Source organism: Myxocyprinus asiaticus, chromosome 37 (assembly GCF_019703515.2).
Source record: "Myxocyprinus asiaticus isolate MX2 ecotype Aquarium Trade chromosome 37, UBuf_Myxa_2, whole genome shotgun sequence".
NCBI lineage: Eukaryota > Metazoa > Chordata > Actinopteri > Cypriniformes > Catostomidae > Myxocyprinus > Myxocyprinus asiaticus.
Window position 1 is genome coordinate 39,532,714 of NC_059380.1, and position 22,903 is coordinate 39,555,616.

At 38.4% G+C, this 22,903-nt stretch overlaps 1 protein-coding gene across 2 annotated transcripts in view; it reads right to left on the reverse strand.

Annotated features, from left to right (window-relative positions):
* Positions 1–3,022: 3,022 nt before the first annotated feature.
* LOC127427862 (interleukin-17 receptor D-like) overlaps positions 3,023–22,903 on the reverse strand; it is a 54,377-nt gene continuing 34,496 nt past the window's right edge. Inside the window, exons 2-14 of one of the 2 annotated variants that reach the window (XM_051675726.1) lie at positions 22,645–22,708; positions 20,283–20,408; positions 15,265–15,383; positions 14,970–15,090; positions 14,372–14,416; positions 14,077–14,228; positions 13,784–13,819; positions 11,076–11,141; positions 10,945–10,999; positions 10,213–10,323; positions 9,561–9,745; positions 7,653–8,625; positions 3,023–3,975 (exon numbers count right to left, since the gene is read on the reverse strand). In XM_051675726.1, the coding sequence (XP_051531686.1) occupies positions 3,857–3,975; positions 7,653–8,625; positions 9,561–9,745; positions 10,213–10,323; positions 10,945–10,999; positions 11,076–11,141; positions 13,784–13,819; positions 14,077–14,228; positions 14,372–14,416; positions 14,970–15,090; positions 15,265–15,383; positions 20,283–20,408; positions 22,645–22,708 (2,172 nt within the window). In that variant the 3' untranslated portion in view covers positions 3,023–3,856. The remainder of the gene's footprint in view (positions 3,976–7,652; positions 8,626–9,560; positions 9,746–10,212; positions 10,324–10,944; positions 11,000–11,075; positions 11,142–13,783; positions 13,820–14,076; positions 14,229–14,371; positions 14,417–14,969; positions 15,091–15,264; positions 15,384–20,282; positions 20,409–22,644; positions 22,709–22,903) is intronic. The other variant, XM_051675727.1, reaches the window with a different exon arrangement.

Below are 22,903 nucleotides of genomic sequence, written 5' to 3' on the forward strand. Positions count from 1 at the left end.
TGGAGCGGTAGGGCCGCAGCTAGGGGCGGAGGAGTGTCCCCACGAGACACCGGGAATGCGGAGGGGCTTTCTGTCCACTGGGGGTTAGAGGTCTGACTCCGGTCCGCCCAGGGAGGAGCGGCTGCCGTCCACCTGAGAGGGTGGAGGAGTGATCAAGGATCACGCAACGACGCATCAGAGAACCGGTGAGTGAGTTTCTTTTTCTCTCTCTCCTCTCTCTCTCTCTGTCGCTCCGTGTTGGCCTTTCCCTCGCCTATTTTGTTGTTTTTTTTGTTGCTGTTTTTCCCCTCCTGTCTCCTCCCAGGTCGAGGAAGGTGGGGATGACCCGCCGGCAGTCGGGGCGCAAGGCACACCCCCCGGAGAGGAAGGGGGGATGTACGTTATGCCGGGGGCTCCCCGGCCTGAGGCAACGCCGGGTGGAGTGTAGAGACGAGGAGGGCGGGGCCGGGCTGGAATGACGCACGCCCGGTCACCAATCAGCCCGATGGGGCACGCAAGGGATAAAGGCGGCCGGGGAGGACAGTTCGAGAGAGAGAGAATTACAGGCAGCTGTACTGTGTGTGTTTATGGTTGTGTGTTTTTGGTTAAGTTGTTCATTAAATTATTATTTAAGTTGTCAAACCGGTTCTCACCTCCTCCTTTCCCTCAAACCCTCTTACATACTGTTAGGTCATTTTTGACCAAAATCTATTTTTCAGATGTAATAAAAATGATTTCCTTTATCTGAGCAGTACAAGGCTTGGTGACTTTTCCTCCATTTGCCAGCTGAACACAACATTTTTTGACTTGATTCGATAAGTCTAAGTGGTCAAACAAAAAGCGAAGCCTTTACTGTTGGACCACAGGAAAGACTTTTATTTTTTTGTGTCAAATAAAATCTATAAATCTGCCACAATGTAAAACAAACACACAAACACATAAATGAGGGGGTAAGACCATAACACACCCACAATGCAGTACACGCCCACACACACACAAATAAATGGGTGAGACTAACACAGTCAGAATGCAGAATACCGCACACACACATGCACAGAGAACAAAGAACAAAGTCTTCAGTTTTATACACTAATTGAATTTTCACAGTCCATTGCTTTTTATTTCTGTTTATTACTGTTTATTTTCTTGACATTATTGATTTACTTTGATTTATTACATTTTGATGTTTGAAATGATTGGGGACAAAATGATTATTCAATGTCATCTCTTTGTAACTCTAGGTCAGGTTTGACTGTATAATGACATTACTGCAAAAACTGACAGTTCAAAACAAAAAAAGCTAAAGTTTGACAAGTAATAGTTTGATAATGTCTAAATATATATCCAAATGCATAACTCGTGATAAAATTTAGAATTAATACACTGTAGGAGGCTGCACAGAACAATGCAGCCATATATTGGCTATCATTATCATATCATGACTTTGAAGTCATATTATTTTTCTTTTTTTTTTTTTAACAGATGGCAGCAACCTTCCCCCAAATCATGACACATTCTCATATTTTCATCATGTTTTAAGAAGTGCAGGTTTTTTACTGTAGTGAAGTTACATAAATTTGCATATGCAAATGAACTGTGAAATCAAGAAATGTATATGTAAAGATCTAAAAAACATAAAATCCCAAAAGAGCAGCATAATTTTATTGTTTTTACTTCAGGGAAGAATCATTTTTCATTTCTTATATATATATATATATAAATAAATAAAAAAAAATAAAAATTACATCTGTAGTGTTCCCGGTCAAAAATGACCCACCAATAGTAAAGCAGCCCTTCTTTTACATAATAGGTACTTTTCATGCTATGTCAATGTTAGGTCAGATAACAGATTATCTAACATATCTAATATTTACCTTTCTAAAAACCATGTAATTTTTGCTTTTATTACTTTAAAATTGGTAATGGGAAACCAATTTGTACCCTATTTGTGGAAAGTCCTTTCTAGGCCTGAAAAGCATTACCAAGTATAAGACACCTCCCCCTCGTTCTGTAGAGAATCAACAAATGGCTGATGACCTGAATGTGTTTTACTGCAGGTTTGAAAAACCCAGTCTCACACCCCTTCCTCGCTCTGATCTTCACTTTACACACACACCAACACCTCCTGGAACCCCCCTCCTCCCCCCTCCTGATACTCAACCTGCACTTATGGTCTGTGAGGAGGATGTGTGCTGGGTCTTTCGGAAACAAAAGACTAGGAAAGCTTCAGGCCAAGACAGTGTCTTACCTGCCTCTCTGAAAGTCTACACTGATCAACTGGCCCCCATCTTCACACAGATCTTCAATAGATCACTGGAGCAGTGTGAAGTTCACTGCTGCTTTAAGTGCTCCACCATCATTCCGGTCCCCAAAAAACCCAAAATCACAGGACTTAATGACTGCAGACCTGTCGCTCTCACGTCTGTGGTCATGAAGTCATTTGAGAGACTGGTTTTGGCCGACCTGAAGGACATCGCTGGACCCCCTTCAGTTTGCTTACCGAGCAAACAGGTCTGTGGATGATGCTGTCAACATGGGACTGCATTATATCCTGCAACACCTCGACAGACCTGGGACTTATGCAAGGATCCTATTTGTGGACTTCAGTTCAGCCTTCAATACCATCATGCCTGATCTTCTCTCAACCAAACTGACCCAGGTCTCAATGCCCACCCCAATCTGTCGATGGATCACCAGCATTCTGACAGATCGGCAGCAGCTATTGAGACTGGGGAAAATCACATCTGGGACCCTCACTATTAGCACTGGTCCTCCTCATGGATGCATTCCCCACCACTGCTCTTCTTCCTGTACACAAATGACTGCACTGCAAAGGACCCCACTGTCAAGCTCCTGAAGTTTGCAGATGACACCACGGTCATCTGCTTCATCCGTGGCGGTGACGATTCTGCATACATATGGGAGGTTGAACAGCTGGCTGTCACAACAACCTTGAGCTGAACACACTCAAAACAGTGGAGATAATGGACTTCAGGAGAAATCCCCACCCACCCCCCCAAACATCCAGTAACAACTCACAATGCATATAAAACTTTGTTTTATTAATGTTTATCTCCTACATTAGAGTACTATAAAACAGTACAAAGTTTACAAAATGTAGAAATCACTTCTAATATCCTAAAATTTATTTACAAAACCTGGATAACCAACATACTGTACATAAAAATGGATTAACAAAAAGGCATCACAATTTTAGCATGTACTTCCCTTTTGTTGTAAACAAACATTATGTTAATTCATTTATGCTATGCTGTGCTTGTGTACATTTTGAACCATTTTTAAGATCTAGTTAAAACAATTTAGACCTAAAAATACATAGAAAATGTTTGCTCTTGATATGCTTTTAAAATTAGTTTTACCTCAAAATAGCTTCAGTGATGCTTTCTATTGCTTTTCATGTTATCCCACAGAACTGAAGTTAGTACAATAAATACAAGTGAAATGACATTTCAAAATCACTCTCACATTCACGTAACATGCTCATGTACACAAATTCATGGCGCTGTAAACCAATTTAAGATCGAGATTAGTCCGTTTGATGATGTGGTGAAGTGATTATCACTAGCAACAGATCAGTTTTAAGAAAACATATACTGCTGTGATGCTTACACTATAAACATCAAGGCTGCCTACAAAGTACACAACCTCTTTGGTTAAATAAGGGCCAGATGTAAGGTGCAGTCTTCAGACACGGCAATGTTCAATCCCTTAAAATCCAGTCCATCGAACATATTCCCTGATAAAGATTCAAGGGATTTTCACTTCCGAAAGAAATGTGATGGGAAGGACTTGTTGGCAACTTGTCATAGGCACAAGTTTAGAAATGAAAGTGGCTATGCAGTTCAGATATAGGCCACTAGGTGGAGGCTGCGGCTACGAGTCCTTCACTCTGTTGTATGCTGTGATGAAGTTCTGCTTTGCATATTGTGGGTTCTGTGCAATGCAGTGAGCTGACAGCAGGGGGCTCCTCATCACCTATAAACATTCAGATAGAGTATGGTGAATAAAGGTGGCTTATTGCTGCAGTAAACATCAACTTTGAAAACCAAAACAGTGGCCCTCCAAAGTATTTGAATGTCTTTGCATTATGTAACAAAATATTAAACATATCAATATATCAAAAGCTCTAGTACTATATGTTTGCATTTGATGCTTTTTCTGGTATTATGTTATCTTGTGCAACGACATTCAGACATTTTTGATAGAGGTAGACCAATATATCGGTTTTACCAATTAATCGGTGCCAATAGTTGCTTTTTGGAACTATCGTTATCAGTAAAAATCTATGGTGATAGTTGCTGATAGTTTTTACATAATTTCTTCATTTCAATATAAGAGTCCCCGGTGTGTTTCGGGCATGTTTATACTTAAAAGTCCTGTGTTACGTACCAGATCTTAATTTTTTTCTGGTTATTTTTTGGATTTTAGTTTAACAATAAACTGCACCTGGGATTTTATTCATTTAGGACTCTTTGTCTATGCCAGTCACAGAAAGGAAATACGTTTTTTTTCAGAATTTTTTGACATACTATAAATTGATTTTAAAAACTATCGGCCGATCAATCGGTTATTGGCCTTTACCACCACCTTAGTTATCGTATCGTCAAAATCCACTATAGGGCGATCTCTAATTTTTAAGTGTAACTTAAGTGTCCAAAACGGTCCAAATACTATTTGGGGCCAAAGTATGCCTAGGCCCACACGGGATCAGAGCAATATATTTACTTTTTCTGCACGGAATTGGTTTTTAAATACCATACATGAAATGTCCCTACTACCTGACAGATATCACTAAAACTGATGTCCTAAAATAAAAATCACACCTGTCTCCGTCACTGCACTATTCTGTAGGGTAGTCTATCGATTAAAAAGTTGAATCCAATTAATTGCATGATGTGCTGATTATTTAATCAAATTAATCGCATTTCAATATTTACTGAAAAAGGCCCCCAAATTTAATTATTTTAGTGTATAATAATTCAAATAACTTAATATAATATGTAATAAACATTATAATTCAGATCATACAGTGCATCCGGAAAGTATTCACAGCGCTTCACTTTTTCCACATTTTGTTATGTTACAGCCTTATTCCAAAATGGATTAAATTCATTATTTTCCTCAAAATTCTACAAACAATACCCCATAATGACAACGTGAAAGAAGTTTGTTTGAAATCTTTGCAAATTTATAAAAAAATAAATAAATAAATAAATAAATAAATAAAAATCACATGTACATAAGTATTCACACCCTTTGCCATGACACTCAAAATTGAGCTCAGGTGCATCCTGTTTCCACTGATCATCCTTGAGATGTTTCTACAACTTGATTGGAGTCCACCTGTGAAAAATTCAGTTGATTGGACATGATCTGGAAAGGCACACACCTGTCTATATAAGGTCCCACAGTTAGCAGTGCATGTCAGAGCACAAACCAAGTCATAAAGTCCAAGGAATTGTCTGTAGACCTCTGAGACAGGATTGTATCGAGGCACAGATCTGGGGAAGGGTACAGAAAAATTTCTGCAGCATTGAAGGTCCCAATGAGCACAGTGGCCTCCATCATCTGTAAACGGAAGAAGTTTGGAACCACCAGGACTCTTCCTAGAGCTGGCCGCCTGGTCAAACTGAGCGATCGGGGGAGAAGGGCCTTAGTCAGGGAGGTGACCAAGAACCCGATGGTCACTCTGACAGAGCTCCAGCATTTCTCTGTGGAGAGAGGAGAACCTTCCAGAAGAACAACCATCTCTGCAGCACTCCACCAATCAGGCCTGTATGGTAGAGTGGCCAGACTGAAGCCACTCCTCAGTAAAAGGCACATGACAGCCCACCTGAAGTTTGCCAAAAGGCACCTGAAGGACTCTCAGACCATGAGAAACAAAGATTGAACTCTTTGGCCTGAATGGCAAGCGTCATGTCTGGAGGAAACCAGGCACCGCTCATCACCTGGCCAATACCATCCCTACAGTGAAGCATGGTGGTGGCAGCATCATGCTGTGGGGATGTTTTTCAGCGGCAGGAACTGGGAGACTAGTCAGGATCGAGGGAAAGATGAATGCAGCAATGTACAGAGACATCCTTGATGAAAACCTGCTCCAGAGCGCTCTGGACCTCAGACTGGGGCGAAAGTTCATCTTCCAACAGGACAACGACCCTAAGCACACAGCCAAGATAACAAAGGCGTGGCTCCGGGACAACTCTGTGAATGTCCTTGAGTGACCCAGCCAGAGTCCAGACTTGAACCCAATTGAACAACTCTGGAGAGATCTGAAAATGGCTGTGCACCGACGCTCCCCATCCAACCTGATGGAGCTTGAGAGGTCCTGCAAAGAAGAATGGGAGAAACTGCCCAAAAATAGGTGTGCCAAGCTTGTAGCATCATACTCAAAAAGACTTGAGGCTGTAATTGGTTCCAAAGGTGCTTCAACAAAGTATTGAGCAAAGGCTGTGAATACTTATGTACATGTGACTTTTTTTATTTTTTATTTTTTTATAAATTTGCAAAGATTTCAAACAAACTTCTTTCACGTTGTCATTATGGGGTATTGTTTGTAGAATTTTGAGGAAAATATTGAATTTAATCCATTTTGGAATAAGGCTGTAACATAACAAAATGTGGAAAAAGTGAAGCGCTGTGAATTCTTTCCGGATGCACTGTATACACATACTGTAGCAGAAGACAAGTTTAGCATTTCTACTATACAAAAAGTGGCTTTAAAGTAAATATTGTTTATTTCCATAAAATTGAACATATCCCTGTTATTGCCCTACCTCCCACTGCACTATTTTTCAGTGTTGGTCTATGTACTCATGCGTCAGACAGACGCTTTTGGAGCATCTCACTAGTTTTCAGCATCTCTAGTCACACAAGCTGTGTTTTTAGCATGTTGTGTCAAGTTAAACTCGGTTTGAAGCATTTCGAGATCCCTGCATTCTAAGCTGTCTTTGAGTGCAAAAGTGCATCTGTGGAAGGATGTGCTGCCTGCTCGTTGGTTTCACAAGGCGTGTTGCCTGTACAGCTGGAGTTGTGTTGGCAGCCCCCTACTGCATCAAAGAGGTACATCAATTTTGAATTGGTGCGACGGTAAGAACATTCCTTATTATTGCGGAACTTACATATGGTTCAGGGGCATGATTGTGTTCATTTTTTTTTTTTCACTTTATTTTTCATATAATTAACCACCCAAAACACATTAAATCAGCCATCTTTTTTTTCATTAGTAGTAACCTTGATTCAGAAATTTCCTATTGCAATATCATAGTGAAGGCCAATTACATTTTACAATGAAATGGACTTCATAGGTTGTAAAAGTTAAGTACATTTCACAGGAGAACAATTTAAATACATTTCATAAGCTGTCAATACAAAAAAAGCATAATGCGTTACTTGAACGAACAGCGCAATGTGTGATATATTACACTTTTATTCGCTAAAATATTGAAATGCATAAAGAGTTGTGTAATTTCTACAGATTGTCTGTACATGCATTAACTCGTCATTGCTGCATTTTGTTTGAAATTTTAGGGAAGCTGTGCTTCCCATGTAGACTTTAAGCAATTGCCACTGCAATCAAGTACGCCTTTGCTTGTTATAAAAGAAGAGAAATACTATCCTAAAAAACATAAAAACTAAATATATTTAATTCTCACCAAGTCCTGAGGAGGAGGACACACTATCAGCCAGCGAGGAGTTGTCGGCGTGATCAGGGGAAAGTCCTTCCATCAGCGGGATTGAGAGTTCTGACGAGGGCACGGATGAGTCGTAGATTCCAGAGTCTCTGGGCATCTCGGGTGGACTGGCTGAGCCGTCCATATGAATAACAGGTCTTGGTGACCCCGCCGCTTCCTGACTCGATGATCCTTCTCCGATTTCACCGTGCAACGAACTCAAAGACGGTCCGGACAACGAGAGCGCTGCTAATTTTGGCGAATTCGGCAGGATCAGGACATTACTCCTAACTGGACAGTCACTCTCTGACAGATGTTTTAACTTCACCTCGTTAAGTACAAGCCCAGAGTCGAGCTTCTCTGGAGGTGGTGTGACACGATCACGTTTGTTCGGTGCAGGTGGGGGCATGAGTTGCCTTTCGAACCAGTCCGGCTCCTGCGCAATGTGCTGATGCATGTTGCAAATGGCCACGTAAAGTGACCGGCCCGAATTGCTGCGGAAATAGTTGCGCTTACTAACGTTGGGTGGCTGCGGCTCGCGATCGGTCAAGCTTAGCTGGCGTGAATGAAGTCGGGCGAACACCTGGGGCAACTGGTCCATCAGTTTGAACTTGGGCGCCAGGCTGAGTGAAGTGGGCACATCGCTCTCGTGGGAGTAGTCGAAGTAGACGGCCATGAAGCGGGAGAGATCGGAGGACTTCTGGTGCACCTCGCGGATTTTTTCTGCAATCATGGCCGTGGCCACGATGAACAGGTCCCTACTGCTGCCATCTCCTGACTCTTTGTTCTTCTCTTTAGATGTGGCCTTGCCTTTACGGTGTCTTTTCTCGACGAAATACTTTAGGCCTTTGGAGCAAACAGTGATGATGAAGTGGGCTTCATCAATACGTCTACTCAGCCAGGCCATCTGACCTTCTTTACAGATCTCCAAGTGCTCCCAGAGATCCAACGCAACCTACACATTCAGTTACAAACAGCAGAAATTTAGATTAATCAATGCAGAACTGCAAATTCAAATCTAAATTAAAATGTGTAGCTTAGTTTTCCACATGCCACTACAAATTCGGTCAAACGAATATACTTTAGTTTAAAGCTATAGTTTATCGTAGCTTTAAGTATTGGGTTCTGATGTTGAGTAGTCAATAAAATAACCCAATTTCTTTCCGATTTTAATTCTCAGCCTTTTTTATATAGTGTAGAGAAAATAGGACACAAAAGGGGAAAGGGTTACATTGGGAAATGTTGCAAGTTAAATTTGAACTTGCAAGGCCCATATGAACATTCCAGCTCAATGCGTCTCAGCATGTGTGCTAACTGCTAGATAACAGCTCTTGTTTTGCACTTTTAGAACTTTTTAAAATATGTCTGAGATTTTTTTAGATTACCAAACTGTCCTCCACTCAAAAAAACAAAACAGAAATGCTTAGTGCCCTCATTGTAACACCAGTAGAGGGCATCATGCACACATAATTCTAGGTCATTACAAAATTGTTTTCAATCTCTTAATTACTTGGTTTCGTAACCAAACTTTTGTCATCTCCACCAAACATTTATTTCATCATGTCTTATAAGTTTCATTCTAATATAAGAACGCCCCTGCTGAAAAACACATCTTAAACCAGCCTAAGATGGTTTGCTGGTCTTCGCTGATCTCCTAGAATGGTCAAGATGGTCTGGTTTTCTGGTTTTAAGAGGGGTTTTGGGCACTTGAAACCAACTAAAACAGCTGAAGACCAGTGTGGTTGTGCTGGGAGACCAGCTAGACCAGCTTAAACCAGCTTAAGACCAGCAAATCTTCTTAGGCTGGTTTAAGCTTATCCACCAGGACCATCAGCCTTTGCAAATATACTTGAACAACATAAATAGGCACAAACTGGATGGATCCATCACCTCACAGCCGCAGAAGTCCTGCAGGAAGAAGGCGAAGCTCTGGATGACGGCGAGATGTTTGGGGCAGTCTTTACTGGAGTAACAGATGAAGATCTTGGGTCTCGGCCAGGGCTTCTCAGTGTTCAGAGCGGTAGTTTGAGAGGAAGACTCTGAACTCTCTTCATCCAGGTGGGAGTAGATATTCTCTGCAGAGGAATTCCAGATCACAGACATGAATCTAACAGAGATCAACTGAGATTTGTAGTGCATAGAAAAAAACGTGTAGTGCATTTATTGTTTCCATATGACGAAAACTCCTTTTAACAGACTGTACGAACTTAATGTAAAACCATATTTGTCCATGCTAATGCAACAGATTTTTTTTAAAAATGTACTATTACATCAGCTGTTCTGTAGTGCATGTACCAAATGCTATTCTTTTGCTTTCCTGAGATTCATTACATACTAACAGGCTTACAAACAGTTCCTTTTGTCCAGAACAACCGGCGCTACCGTGGAATGGCGTGAGCACAAATGCTTTGATTCCACCATCCATTAATCTTCGCCAACGCTGCGAGATTACCGAGATAGGTTTACAGATACTGGACAAAAGCGAGTTTAGGAGGAAATCTGAGCCAAGTTAATGACGGCGAGATGAGGAATGGACACACACCTTGCTGTTTCTTGCGGCACATGACGGTGAAGAGAGTGGCAAAGGCAGACATGATGACCAGGGGAACGGTGATGGCCATTGCGCGGATCGGTCCGGCCCAAGGAGAATGCACTGAAACAAACACAACAGACATTTACAGCATTAAATATCAGCATTACAGAATGTACATTTAGTGTATAAATACAGAAGATGAATCTGTTCAATATACAGTAGTCTGTCTGTCTAGGTGCAATCCCAAAAATATAGTAACCCTAAAATCCATTGCGAGATGACAGAAAAATGTACCTTTTTTTTGCAAGTTCATAGTGAGTTGCGTAAAAACAGTTCAAGTTCTTGCATGTACTGTAAACGAACTTCTCTCATGGTGCTTATGAACATGCAATTGACGTCATTATTTCCATAATTTTGGCTTAAATATTGGGTTATTTCTCACCAAAACCTACGGTATGCCTTCAGGGATTACATTTATGATACTTCTATGTCCTTTAAAAGTGTTTTTACTTGTCACAAATTAACCACAAGTTAGTTGCAAATAAACAGTTTAAAATATAATCATATAACTTTAGATGAGGTTTCTATAATAGACAATATTATATCACCTTCAATGTAGCAAGATATTATTTGTTGCCAGATGGCTGTAAAATCAGTAAAATCTGTTTTAAGTGGAAAATGTTTCACTTATACTAATTCCTTCATAAGACACAACAGTTCAGAGGGTTCAGTGTCAATTACCTTGGCTCACATGGTACTGCGTCTGTTTTCTGGTTGTATTATTATCATCACGAAGCTGCAGGAAAGTGTATTTGTTTAGTTACACTTCAATAAAGTGTTCAGTTTATAGCTTATGATATAAATGCTCTTGCCTCTATTGCATAAGTTCCTGGAATGACATCTTGCAAAATGCATGTTGTTTTGGGGCCATTTTGCTCCTAAAATGACAGACACACATTTTGGACATTATTTACAAAGCAAGCATTCTTGCAATGTCTTTTTATCCACATGTGGGCATCTTTGGAAAACAAAAAACAGTGATCCAAACTTTCACTTGATTCGTTTACTTTCGCTATCAGTTCACATATTAGAGTTTTTAATGCAGTCAATTAAATAAAGTGTATTTATGAAGGGGCGTTTTTAATTAGAGGCTGACTGTGAGAAACTGAACTTATTACGCCGAACTGCAAGAGATAAACTCTGGAGTGTCCAAACTCTGGAATCCCCCTTTGGTGGCTTTGCTCACATCAAATTTCATTCCATTATTCCTACAATAATGCCGCCCGACCCGGCTCCAGATATGATCACTGTGCTCTTCTGAAAAGACAATGCATTTACAATCTTTATTTTACACGTGAAAAATAAGACTCAAAAGGAACCAGGTCATGTTCCGCGACAAAACTGCACAAATATGAAACACCTCAAAATAGTCCAAAAAAGCCTGTAAATTAATCCTAAAATTGTGATTTGGAGAGAACAAAGACTTTCAGTAGACCTTAAAGAGACAGTTCACCCAAACATAACATTTTTGTCATCATTTATTCAGCCTAATGATGTTCCACACCATATGATTTTCTTTCTTTGGTGCAAAACAAAAAGGAGAAATTTAGCTGAATGCTCATGCTACTCTTTTTCATATAATGACAGAAAATGGGGACAGGTGCTGTCGAGCTTCAAAAATGACAAAAAAGCACTATAAAGGTAGCAGTAATCCGCATTTTCAAATGTGGTGCGACATGATCAGAGAACGTGCCGTCAACCTATATTTGAACATAGACCATTTCAAGGAAGTGACGTCTTTGTTCCTTTTTGCATCTTATCATGTGGCTTGTTGAGTGCGTTACCGCGGAGACGTAGTGCGTGTGGAGGCTTCACGCTATTCTCCACGGCAACCACACACAACTCACCACGCGCCCCACCGAGAGCAAGAACCACATTATAGCGACCACGAGGAGGTTACCCCATGTGACTCTACTCTCCCTAGCAACCGGGCCAATTTGGTTGCTTAGGAGACCTGGCTGGAGTCACTCAGCACGCCCTGGATTCAAACTCACGACTTCAGGTGTGGAAGTCAGCATCTTTACTTGCTGAGCTACCCAGGCCAAGGAACGTCTTTGTTCCTTGAAAATTTCCTAATAGTTGCAAACTCTAAACTCAAAACAGCAGTGCGAGGCACTTTATTCATGATGTCTTTAACATGATTAACGTTACAAACGTTAACACGGTTTTAAAACACGGCGGGATGCTCCCTGGATGCCTGGAACTAATGGAAATGAAAGTGTTCAGATCTCTGAAAAAGTGACGAATGGACGCATGAACCGCAGCACTGAAGTGAGACAGCTGGATATGTCCAGTACTAACAACTGTAGCACACGTCTTCTCTCTGGTAAGTGAACAACATTTATACCAACTAATTGCAAGTTTGATAGGTAGAGCTCTAAAAGTGACTATAGATTGCTCCCATTATAATGAATGAAGCTGTGCAAGTCATTTACTATTATATTTAGTCATTTAGCAGATGCTTTTATCCAAAACGACTTACAAATTAAGAACACAAAAAAAGAAATCCTTACCTTGTCCACAGGTCAAGCAGCTTAATTTGTTTATAATATTCCCGATCTTTCCACTGAGGAAATAATTGTGAGCACCTAAACTATGATACAATATCATCGACTCTCTCGCGTAGACGCTCAGTATCAACAACACGTCTGGATAAGTCACTTCAGGTAAATATCTGATGTTCTTTGAGAAAACATGTTAACTCAGAGTCTTATTTAAAGGAATCAGTAATGATACCAGAAGTGCATCAGGGTCAGTAGCGTTCTAATTCATTTGTTATTGTTTACATGCTTGAAATGGTCTACACCCAAATGTAAAAGAGATTTGAGAGCTACGGCGGAGGGGAGGATTTTCAGCATATAATGACTTAAATTTCAGTTTGTTCCTCACTCAAAAGGTATTATGCAGTTTCAGAAAACTTATACAGCATGCAAGTCATTTAGACTACTTTTATAATATCCTTTTTGGAGCTTCATAGCCTCTAGTCAACATTCACTTTCATTGTACAGAAAAAAGCAGTGTGAACATTGTGAAACATCTACTCTTACGAAAGTCATACAGGTTTGGATCTACATGTTTTTGAGTAAACTATTCCTTTAAGAGAGTTAGTCCTGAATCAACAACAAAGAGAGGGAGCTCTCTTCGGCCTCCAAACACAGTTTCAAAGTGACAAAGCGGTGCTGTAAAAGCGCTCTGGACATTTACGTTTCATCACAACCAAAGCGTGGAAAGCGGCAGAACATATCTCTCCTGTGACATTTACACTACAGGTTTGCTGGCCAATTCAGCCAATAGGACTACGTGACTATATATTATTCCACTTGTCTGTGAAGAGCATTACACGCTGCTGTTGTTAACCCTGAACAATTTATTTCCAATCTAGTGTAGCCATAACTGCCAAAGTGTCAGAGCTGAAAAAATTATATGTGTTATCATTATGCAAATCATTATGAGACATTACTTTTACACTGGTATAAAAAGAGTGCTTAAAGGGATAGTTCACCTGTCATCATTTACTCACCCTCATGTTGTTCCAAACCTCTATGCTGTTATATTTCTGTGGAACACAAAAGACATCATAACTATGAGCTGCCGTATGGAAAAGACCGGCGTAAGGATTCTATTTCTAAGGAGGAAATGTCTCCTTTCGTGTTTTTGGAACAACATCGGGGTGAGTAAATAATGACAGAATTTTCATTTATGCATGAACTGTAAAAATACACTAGTATCTAAAATATGTATGAATTTGTGCCAGAATTTTCCAATGCCGATGTTTGACTCATTAGGCAAAAATGCAAAGTGAAAGGTGCTCACAGGTTTACAACGCTTGAGTCTGAAGGGCCCTTCCTGTCTCAGCTTGTAGTACAGATAGTAGATGCTGAATCCAAACGTGGAGGGGGCGTGGTCAAACACAACATGCAAATTTGAGCCGAGTTGAGACACACTGAGCATCTTTGGCTTCCAGACTACCAGAGAAAAGAGAGAATTCATGTTAGTTTTAATTTCGAGAGCTGAAAGAATGATTTTAGAGTTTCACATGGCAAATGGCTCGACTAACAACAACAGATGAATTGGACTTGACATCTTTTTTCCTCTCTAAAAGACTCACATGGTTTGCAGACAATGTTATCTGGGCCAAGAAGAACTTCACAAACTGTGGGAACACAACAATAGAAACAGGGCAAAGAAATGACTTCCATAACAAGAAAGTATTTTTACACAACCTTTATGGTTATAATGACACCATAACTGATGGTAAAGTCTGAAAGCAATTTGTCATTTGTGTAACAGTTTTTTTCCCTTCTTCTCTAAATGTAGGACAGAATAACATACTCAGCGCAAGAACGCAGACGTGAATGCAGGGCCGACACATTTCAAGCGTGCATTTTTGCATTTCTGTGTTGATAAAAAGCTTCAGTGGTGCAATAAAAGTTACTTTCAAATATCTGTGCCATTAAATGTGTAATTATTCAGGTAGCTAGCTATGAACATGTCAACGTTAGTTTGACTAACTTAATAAAAATCTCTTCAAAACGGACCGCAAAAGACGAAAGTTTACACTAATGCCAGCTATAGCACCCCTTGTGGCCACACTGAGATAGCAACACGTACTTGCCATGTGTTATGAATTGCGAATAGAGTTTGCACGGCTAGAAATGGCTGCATTCACGTACTTGCGTACAATATGTTTTGTGCCTAATACTCACTGTTAGTGCGTAGAAAAGACGGTGGAAAAAAACTATCGTTCAAGAATGTGGGAAATGGCACAATTCTGACCATGTAGTCCGTCTCAAAGTCGAGCCCCGTGAAAGGTTGAGAGCTCATCTTCTGTTGGGGAAAACACGAAAAGGTGCCAAGCAAGTGAAAATGAATGTAAATAATTACTGAACATGACTGAACTTGATATAATATGCTTTCAGGGTGATTTTAATATTATTAAGCTTTCATATCATATATATTACTACAGATCCTGTTTTACTGAAAACTAATCCATATACTTACAACAGTTTTGTAAGAGAAATTAAGCTGTCGCGGATCTTTCAGAATCATGTGCTGGCATTGTTTTCCTTCGGGGTTCTTGTCCTCCAAATACACCCGGAATCCTTTGACGTGTTCAATACCTTTGCGAATAAAACAGGTTATGTGAATTAAAGGGGATTACATTATATAAAAGCACGGATATATACACAAATGGCTGCAGTGCACCTGTGCAATTCATTGTTAAAAAATTGGTTTGAAAGACCATAATTGTGGTTTTTGAGTTCAGGTAATTCATGTTTGCACTGTGTCAAGAGTGTTTATTGAAAACTTTAATGGTGCTCAACTACCTCTAGATTTTATATTGGAATGATCAAAACCCAACAACACAAAAGTGATCTTTTTTCAATAAACATTGTAATTTATTAATATTAACATGGATTGCATAGCCCCAAAACTATTAACATGACATAGGCTTGATGGGAAAAATCACCAATTTGGGTTTCTAACTGTCTCCTCAATTTCGATGGATTCATGCCATCAAATTTCTTTCCACACAAAAATTGTGGTTGGCACAAACCATGTTTATTCTCACTTAAATTTAATTTAATATATATAAATAATTAATAATATAGGAATTATTTAATATTAATTGTTATAATATTAATAATATAATACATATTAATAATTACTTATTTTAATATATTATTTAATAAAAATAAATCTATACATTTAATTAATTTAATTTAAAGGTGATGTGATTTCTGCACCACTAGTGGCACCAAACAGAATAGCAAAATATTGTTTTCAAACAGGTTTCCTGAACTATTCCCAACCGTCACTGGGGGGGAAAAGATAGTCCCACCCAAAACTCTCACTATTGACACTATTGAACTTCCTGTAACCCTGCTTAACTCCTGCCATAAACTTCCAGGACGCTAAGAAACTTTCAAAGCACAAGGTCAAAACGTAACAGCCCTGAACCATTTGTCTTTGTTTTTTTTAATCTTCCTTTTTTATTAGCACCCCCAAGGAAGGGAGAAGCTTTTACCTCATCGAGATTACGAGTGTGTGCATGCCAGCAAAGCTCTCCCATGCCCTTCAAAGTGTGCCAGCCTACCTCCCTTTTAATTACATTTCTGTCTTATCAGTTGCAGAGGGAAGAGGGCAGAAGAAAAGGCTCCCGCACACATTCCGTGTGGTTCCGATTACCGCGGTGGGGAGCGAGGCCTGAGAGGGCCCAGTCTTTGTGCCGGGGTGTAACTCCACACCTACACCAGCATACAGATAGCATCAAGAGAGAGCCGCCCCATCAAACAACCTTCAAAAACACGACTGAAGGTGAAAAAAAGCAATAGAACTGGTTGTGTATTCTTTAATATGTTGGTCTTAAATCCCTCAAAGTGTCTTTAAGACGGTAGCTTTAATTTAAAGGAATAGTTCACCTAAAACTCAAATTCTGTTGTTATTTGCTCACCCTCATGTGGTTCCACACCCTTATGACTTTCTTTCGTGCAATGCTAATTTCCATTTTTAACAGTTGTGATTCAATTATTGATATCAGGAATGGACATTTGTATTAGTAACAATGTAATTATTGATATCAGAAAGTTTCTTTTTACTAGTAAGTAATAAATTCCAGATGTAAATTTGGAATTTTAGCGATTAAAGGAATATTCCGGGTTCAAGACAAGTTAAGGTCAACTGACAGCATTTGTTGCATAATGTTGATTACCACAAAAAAAAAAAAAAAAAAAAATTTAAATCCCTCCTTTTCTTTAAAAAAGGAAAAAAATAGAGGTAACAGTGAGACACTTACATTGGAAGTATATGGGGCCAATTTCTGGAGGGTTTAACAGCAGAAATTATAATTCTATAAAAGCACTTAAATTAATTCTTCTATTAAAACTCTTGTATTATTTGAGCTGTAAAGTTGTTTAAATTGTCATTTTACAGACATTTTTGGAGTTTGTTGACATTACATCATCATGGCAATGAAGTTGTAAATTTGGCTAAAACTTACCACAAAAAAGGTAAGTGATTTAATCACTCTAAAATCATGTTAACATGCATATTGTTTATGTCTTGTGGCTATACTTTTGAAAAAGTTAGTATTTTAACGTTCAAAAATTGGCCCCATTCAATTCCATTGTAAGTGTCTTTCTTTTTTTAAAGAAAAGGAGGGGCAAGTCAAAAATTATTTTTTGGTAATCAATATTATGCCACAAAGAAATAAACTCATACAGGTTTTGAACGACATGAGGGTGAATAGATGACAGGATTTATATTTCTGGGTGAACTATTCCTTTAGGCACATGAGGAAAAGGCCCCACACCCAACGCTTTTCATCTGTGAATTTCTTTAATATACACCTGAGCTGTGTCAAGTCCTGCCCCAGTCAAAAGGATTAACCTCGAGCGAACAACAGGCCACATTGTCCCGTTCGTCAAGCGAGAGCTCGCATTACCACGCTCAATAGCGCCCTGGCAGACGGAAGCAAAGGACACCCCCAGCTTTCGTACAATCCACACACGCACACATTCCTCCGAGGACAGAAATCACAGTGCTGCTATGTTCCGATCTCTTTCCCATCTCTCGGATGGATCTGTGGGACTGTCAGCTGAAGAATAATGCAGTTGGGAGGGGGAAAACCTGCGGCTTTGATCAGGAAAGAGCAGGAGCTCTCTTTGAAGACTAGGTCTTTCTGTGTGCTCCTCTCCGGTTCCATTCTCTCCGGGCTTAAGATACACAGAGATAAATCACCCTCATGTGCAACCGCCCGTGCAACACACATGCACTTTAAAATGCATCTTCTAATGCATTAGGTTTGTGGACTAATGGAAAGCGCAGACATGCGGTCAGAAATCTGTTTTTAGGACACCAACTTTTTTTGTACTATAACTCCGTAGCTTAGATTTAAAAATTGGTATTGATTCCAACGTTGGAGATTTTCAAACTAAAAATAGCGGAGTAAGCATAACATTAGCTTAGCTGTTTTTAAAAAGTGTCACCTTTACAGTAGTAAACCATTTTTTCAAACACGCAAGGCGAAGGAGACGAACCACTCGTAGAAAACTTTCAGTTAAAGGAATAATTCACATACACACAATAAAAATAATAATTCTGTCATAATTTACTCACCCCCAATTTGTTATAAATCCATTTAACTTGCTTTCTTATGCGCAACATGAAAGGAGATGCTTTAATGAATATCGCGGGCTGTTTCTTCAATACAATTTCAGTGGATAGTAGAGGTAGACTGAAAGTGGATAACCGATTAATCGGCCGACAGTTTTTAAAATTGATTTATGGATTGTCAAAAAGTTCTGAAAAAAATTCTTATTCTTTCCTTAATATGACGGGCACAGACAATGAGTCCTAAATGAATAAATCCCAGATGCAGTTTATTGTTCAACCAAAATGCCAAAATAAAAAAATAAAATGAAGATTTGGTGCATAACGTGTATAAACACGACAGGGACTCTTATTTTGAAATGAAGAAATGATAAAAAAATAAATAAAAAAAACCACTAATCGGCAACAATCAACATAATGATAGTTCCAAAAAGCAACTATCGGCACCGTTTAATCGGTAAAACCGATATATCGGTCTACCTCTAGTGGATAGTGCCTCACATTAAAAGCTTAAAAATAGGACCCAAACGATTCACAAAAGTAGCCCATGTGACTTCTCATACTCCCAGTCTTTTGAAGGCATATGATAGATTGTATTAATGCAAGAACTTGCGTTGTTTAGCACCAAAAAACAAATCAACAAACTCCTCATGAATGTGCAACGGAGATCAAGATTTTCACTGTAAATTTAGTTAAATTTCAGGTTCTTACCAAAACCTATGGATTTTAAGCTTTAAAGCAAGGCAATATCCACTGCCATTGTATTGTAAAAACAGCCAGCAATATTCATGGAAACATCTCCTTTCGTATTCTACACAAGGTTTGGAATGACATGAGGGTTTGTAAATGATGATAATTTTCATTTTTGGGTGAACTATTCCTTTGAAAAGAATCAGAAGAGCCGTATTTAAAAAGTGTAAATGCAAAGTTGCATTGTATTGTGCACACAGTCTCTCTAAAGTCATTTTGTTTTAGTGAATTACTGATGTTGATTTTTATTATTATTAGTTGTATTAAGTGAAAATTGATATGTCTCGGTTTGATTCCAGTGTTGGGGAGTAACTAAAAAGTATCAACGTTACCATCTTAACTATTTTTCAGTAGTACAGCAGTACCTCAGCTGTTTGCAAACAGAGTTTTCGGGGGAATCAACCCAAAAATGATTATTTTTGGATATTCCTCACGAAACCGGTCAAAAAAAATTTCCTGGTCATATTTTACTCCAAATCAATACGTTTTTTAATTATATTTAACAAATATAATGAAGCATGTATTCAGGGTCATTAAGATTTTTACATTGTGACATTATTTTCAGGACACTTAAGCACATTTTACCCCCCTAATTCTCATTACCGCAATGTTTTACTTTTACTATTCACACTGTTTTCAATGATTATTCTCATTACTGTAACAGTCATTGTTTTCTGTAATCTAGTAAAAAAGATTCTGCTGAATTAAAATCAGCAAAATTGAAAGGCAGTACCAAGGGAGTACTACTACTACTACTATAAATTACTTTCAATTTAAAAAAAACAAAAATAATCATATTGCGGTAATGAGATTATCATTATGATCTTTTTTTTTTAATTGTGGTAATAAGAATTGTGGGTTAAAATCTATGCAACTATCATGAAAATAATGTCACAATGTAAAAAATCTTAAACTAGGCTTCATTTTCTATAGGCAAATTCATTTTTTATATAAAAGGTTTTTTTTTATAAATTTATTTGTTTCTTTTGATTTTATGAGTTAAATAGGACCAGGCATTCTCTTGACGGGTTTCAGCTGGGATAGAAGTATTTTAACATCCATAAAATGACATTTCACCTTTCAATTAAAAGTAGTTTGTATCTTGGCAAGGTATAATTTTAAAGTAATTTCCCCAATACCCCTGAGAAGACACCTACCGAGTGGACTGGCCATCCAGTGTACCACCACGGCCGCCTGGCTGTCACAAGACAAGTGACTGAAGGTGATGTTGTTCACTTCATGGATGGCGTGTTTCCCCACTGGATTCCAGTTTACAGAGCAGTCTAATTGGGAAAACAGAAAGAGAACGCAACACAAAGAGCGAGTGAGATCGAAGGACAGACAGTCCTTCGTGTTTCCCCTGTGAGAACATCGGTGAGATTCTTTGGCAGAGTTCAGAGTGAAACTATGCAGCCATGCGAGGAGACACCCCCACCCCCTCTTTTTTCTTTCACTTGTTTTTTGCTCAGATAAGCAGGTAAAGGAAGAAGAGCAGTCGCCTGTGTCCGCCTCACACCCTGCCGCTCTTCTTCACGCGAGCGCTATTGTGATGCTAACAAGGATGGCTTTTAGCCGTGGCCGTTCCCGTTCATAGTCACACACAATGGGAAATGACTACAGAGGACAAATCTGGATTCGCTACAGGAGGAGAAATGTGACTTTTCAACGCATACAGCGCTTTAGGGGCGGACATTAGCTTGGGATGCTTGACAGAAACAATGTTAGGCATTAATGAAATAATAAATACTATATTAAGCCAAGCAAAGAGAATCAATTAGGGTGGATCTCACAAAACCTATCAAGAACATGCTCTGGTATTTCACCCCAAAATCAAAGGGAAAAATAAGAAATTATATTTTTTCTGAAATAAAATTAAACTTGTTTTTATGGCCATTCAGATTTCTTGCATTTGGACAATTTTTTTCATGAAAAACGTCTTTTTTTTTTTTTTTGGAAAAAATTTGGAATGCCCAGTTCCCAGTGTGCTTTTAAGTCCTATGTATGTGTGTGTGTGTGTGTGGGTGTATTTATTCAATTGTAATTATTTTTTTAAAGTCTTGTTGCTGTTTTTGTATTGTTGTGTACTGGAAGCTCCTGCCACCAAGACAAATTCCTTGTACGTGTAAGCATACTTGGCAATAAAGCTGATTCTGATTCTGATATTTCCTATTGACACACTAAAGCTGAAGATATAAATAATCATCTTAAGACAAATGCTTTTGTGAAACATCTTATGTGCCTAAAACTATTGCACAGTACTGTATGTATGTATATATATATATATATATATATATATATATATATATATATATATATATATATATATATATATATATATTTATTTTTAACTCACAATAACGAGAATTTTATAGAGAAATGGGTTTCATTGTCATGAGGGCTGTTAAAATTACTCTTATGCGATTATGATAATTGGCAAATAATGTGCCTGAGGTGATAAATTAGAATTCTTCTAAAAATCTAGTCTAAACACATTAAAGGCTTTACAAAAATGTCAAGTGATGTAACCATTAAGTAAAAGGTATTAAAAATACTCTCTTTGCACTTTGAATACATGTAAGTGTACACAACTTTTAAGGTAACAAAAAAATATATATCTATCTGTTTTTTTCCTAATATCTTGAATTTGTGAGTCACATATATCATTGTTTTCCTAGGTTACTCCATTTGACCTAAACAAAATGTGCCTTTTTGTAATAAATGTCAAAATATATATTCTAAAAAAGTCTAAAGGGGCCCTCCTTTATTTATTTATTTATTTAAACGGCTACCTGCATGTTGGTTAGACCACTTGACTTTGATTTCATGGACAAAAGGTTTTCTATTCATTTATTTGTATTGCCATATCAGCATCACTGGCTATTTTCATGGCAAGATCAAGATAGTTTTAAAAGGTAATGTACACAATATAGTATATAAAACAGTAATATAAATAATGAACATTATACAAGACCTTTCATTTCAATATTTGATAAAAAAAAAAAATGTAAAAATTTCCCTGGTGAGACATTTTTGAAAATATCCACTAAAAAGCTTTCTGAGTAAAACGTTGCCTATTGGCAGTAGGACACTCCAGTAAAATGTGTTTTATGGACAGTGGTGTCTGACAAAAAGACAAAAGGTTTTCAAATATTAATGATATTTTAAACAAAATTGTTTCACAACTTATTTTTTAAGAACTAATACTTATGTTCTCTTTGTTTATTCTGAAGAACTTCAGTTTTTAAATGTATTTTTGAATAACTTATTAGATCCGGAAAAAAATTTGCATCACGTCATTAACCCAATTCCAAAAAACAAACAAAAAAAGAAACTAAAGTGAAACGTTGACACTTTACTGGAAAAAGAGATGAGGATTTTGGGGATAACTTAGTAAAAGTGCTTATTTTGCCATGAAAATAATGTCACAATGCAAAAAATCTCAATACTAAATTTTGTAATAAGATGCCAAATAGAATTTCTTATCATTTAAAAAAATGGTTTGACCATAAAGTTGCTTACTGTCGTATCGAAACGTGACTGCAAGCTTGCGACCACTCTCATCAGAACTGGACAACTGTGTTCCCTGCACAGAGAGAGAGAGAGAGAGAGAGAGAGAGAGATAGAGAGAGAAGCACAACATAGTTCATACATGCCCTTCACTTCCACTTTATTTCAATATAACATCTGAACTCCACTGTAATGGCAGCACTATGGGCGGCTGAGAAACAAACAGCAACTTGTGTAACAGGAATGCACACTTGAGCATTCAAAACCACCA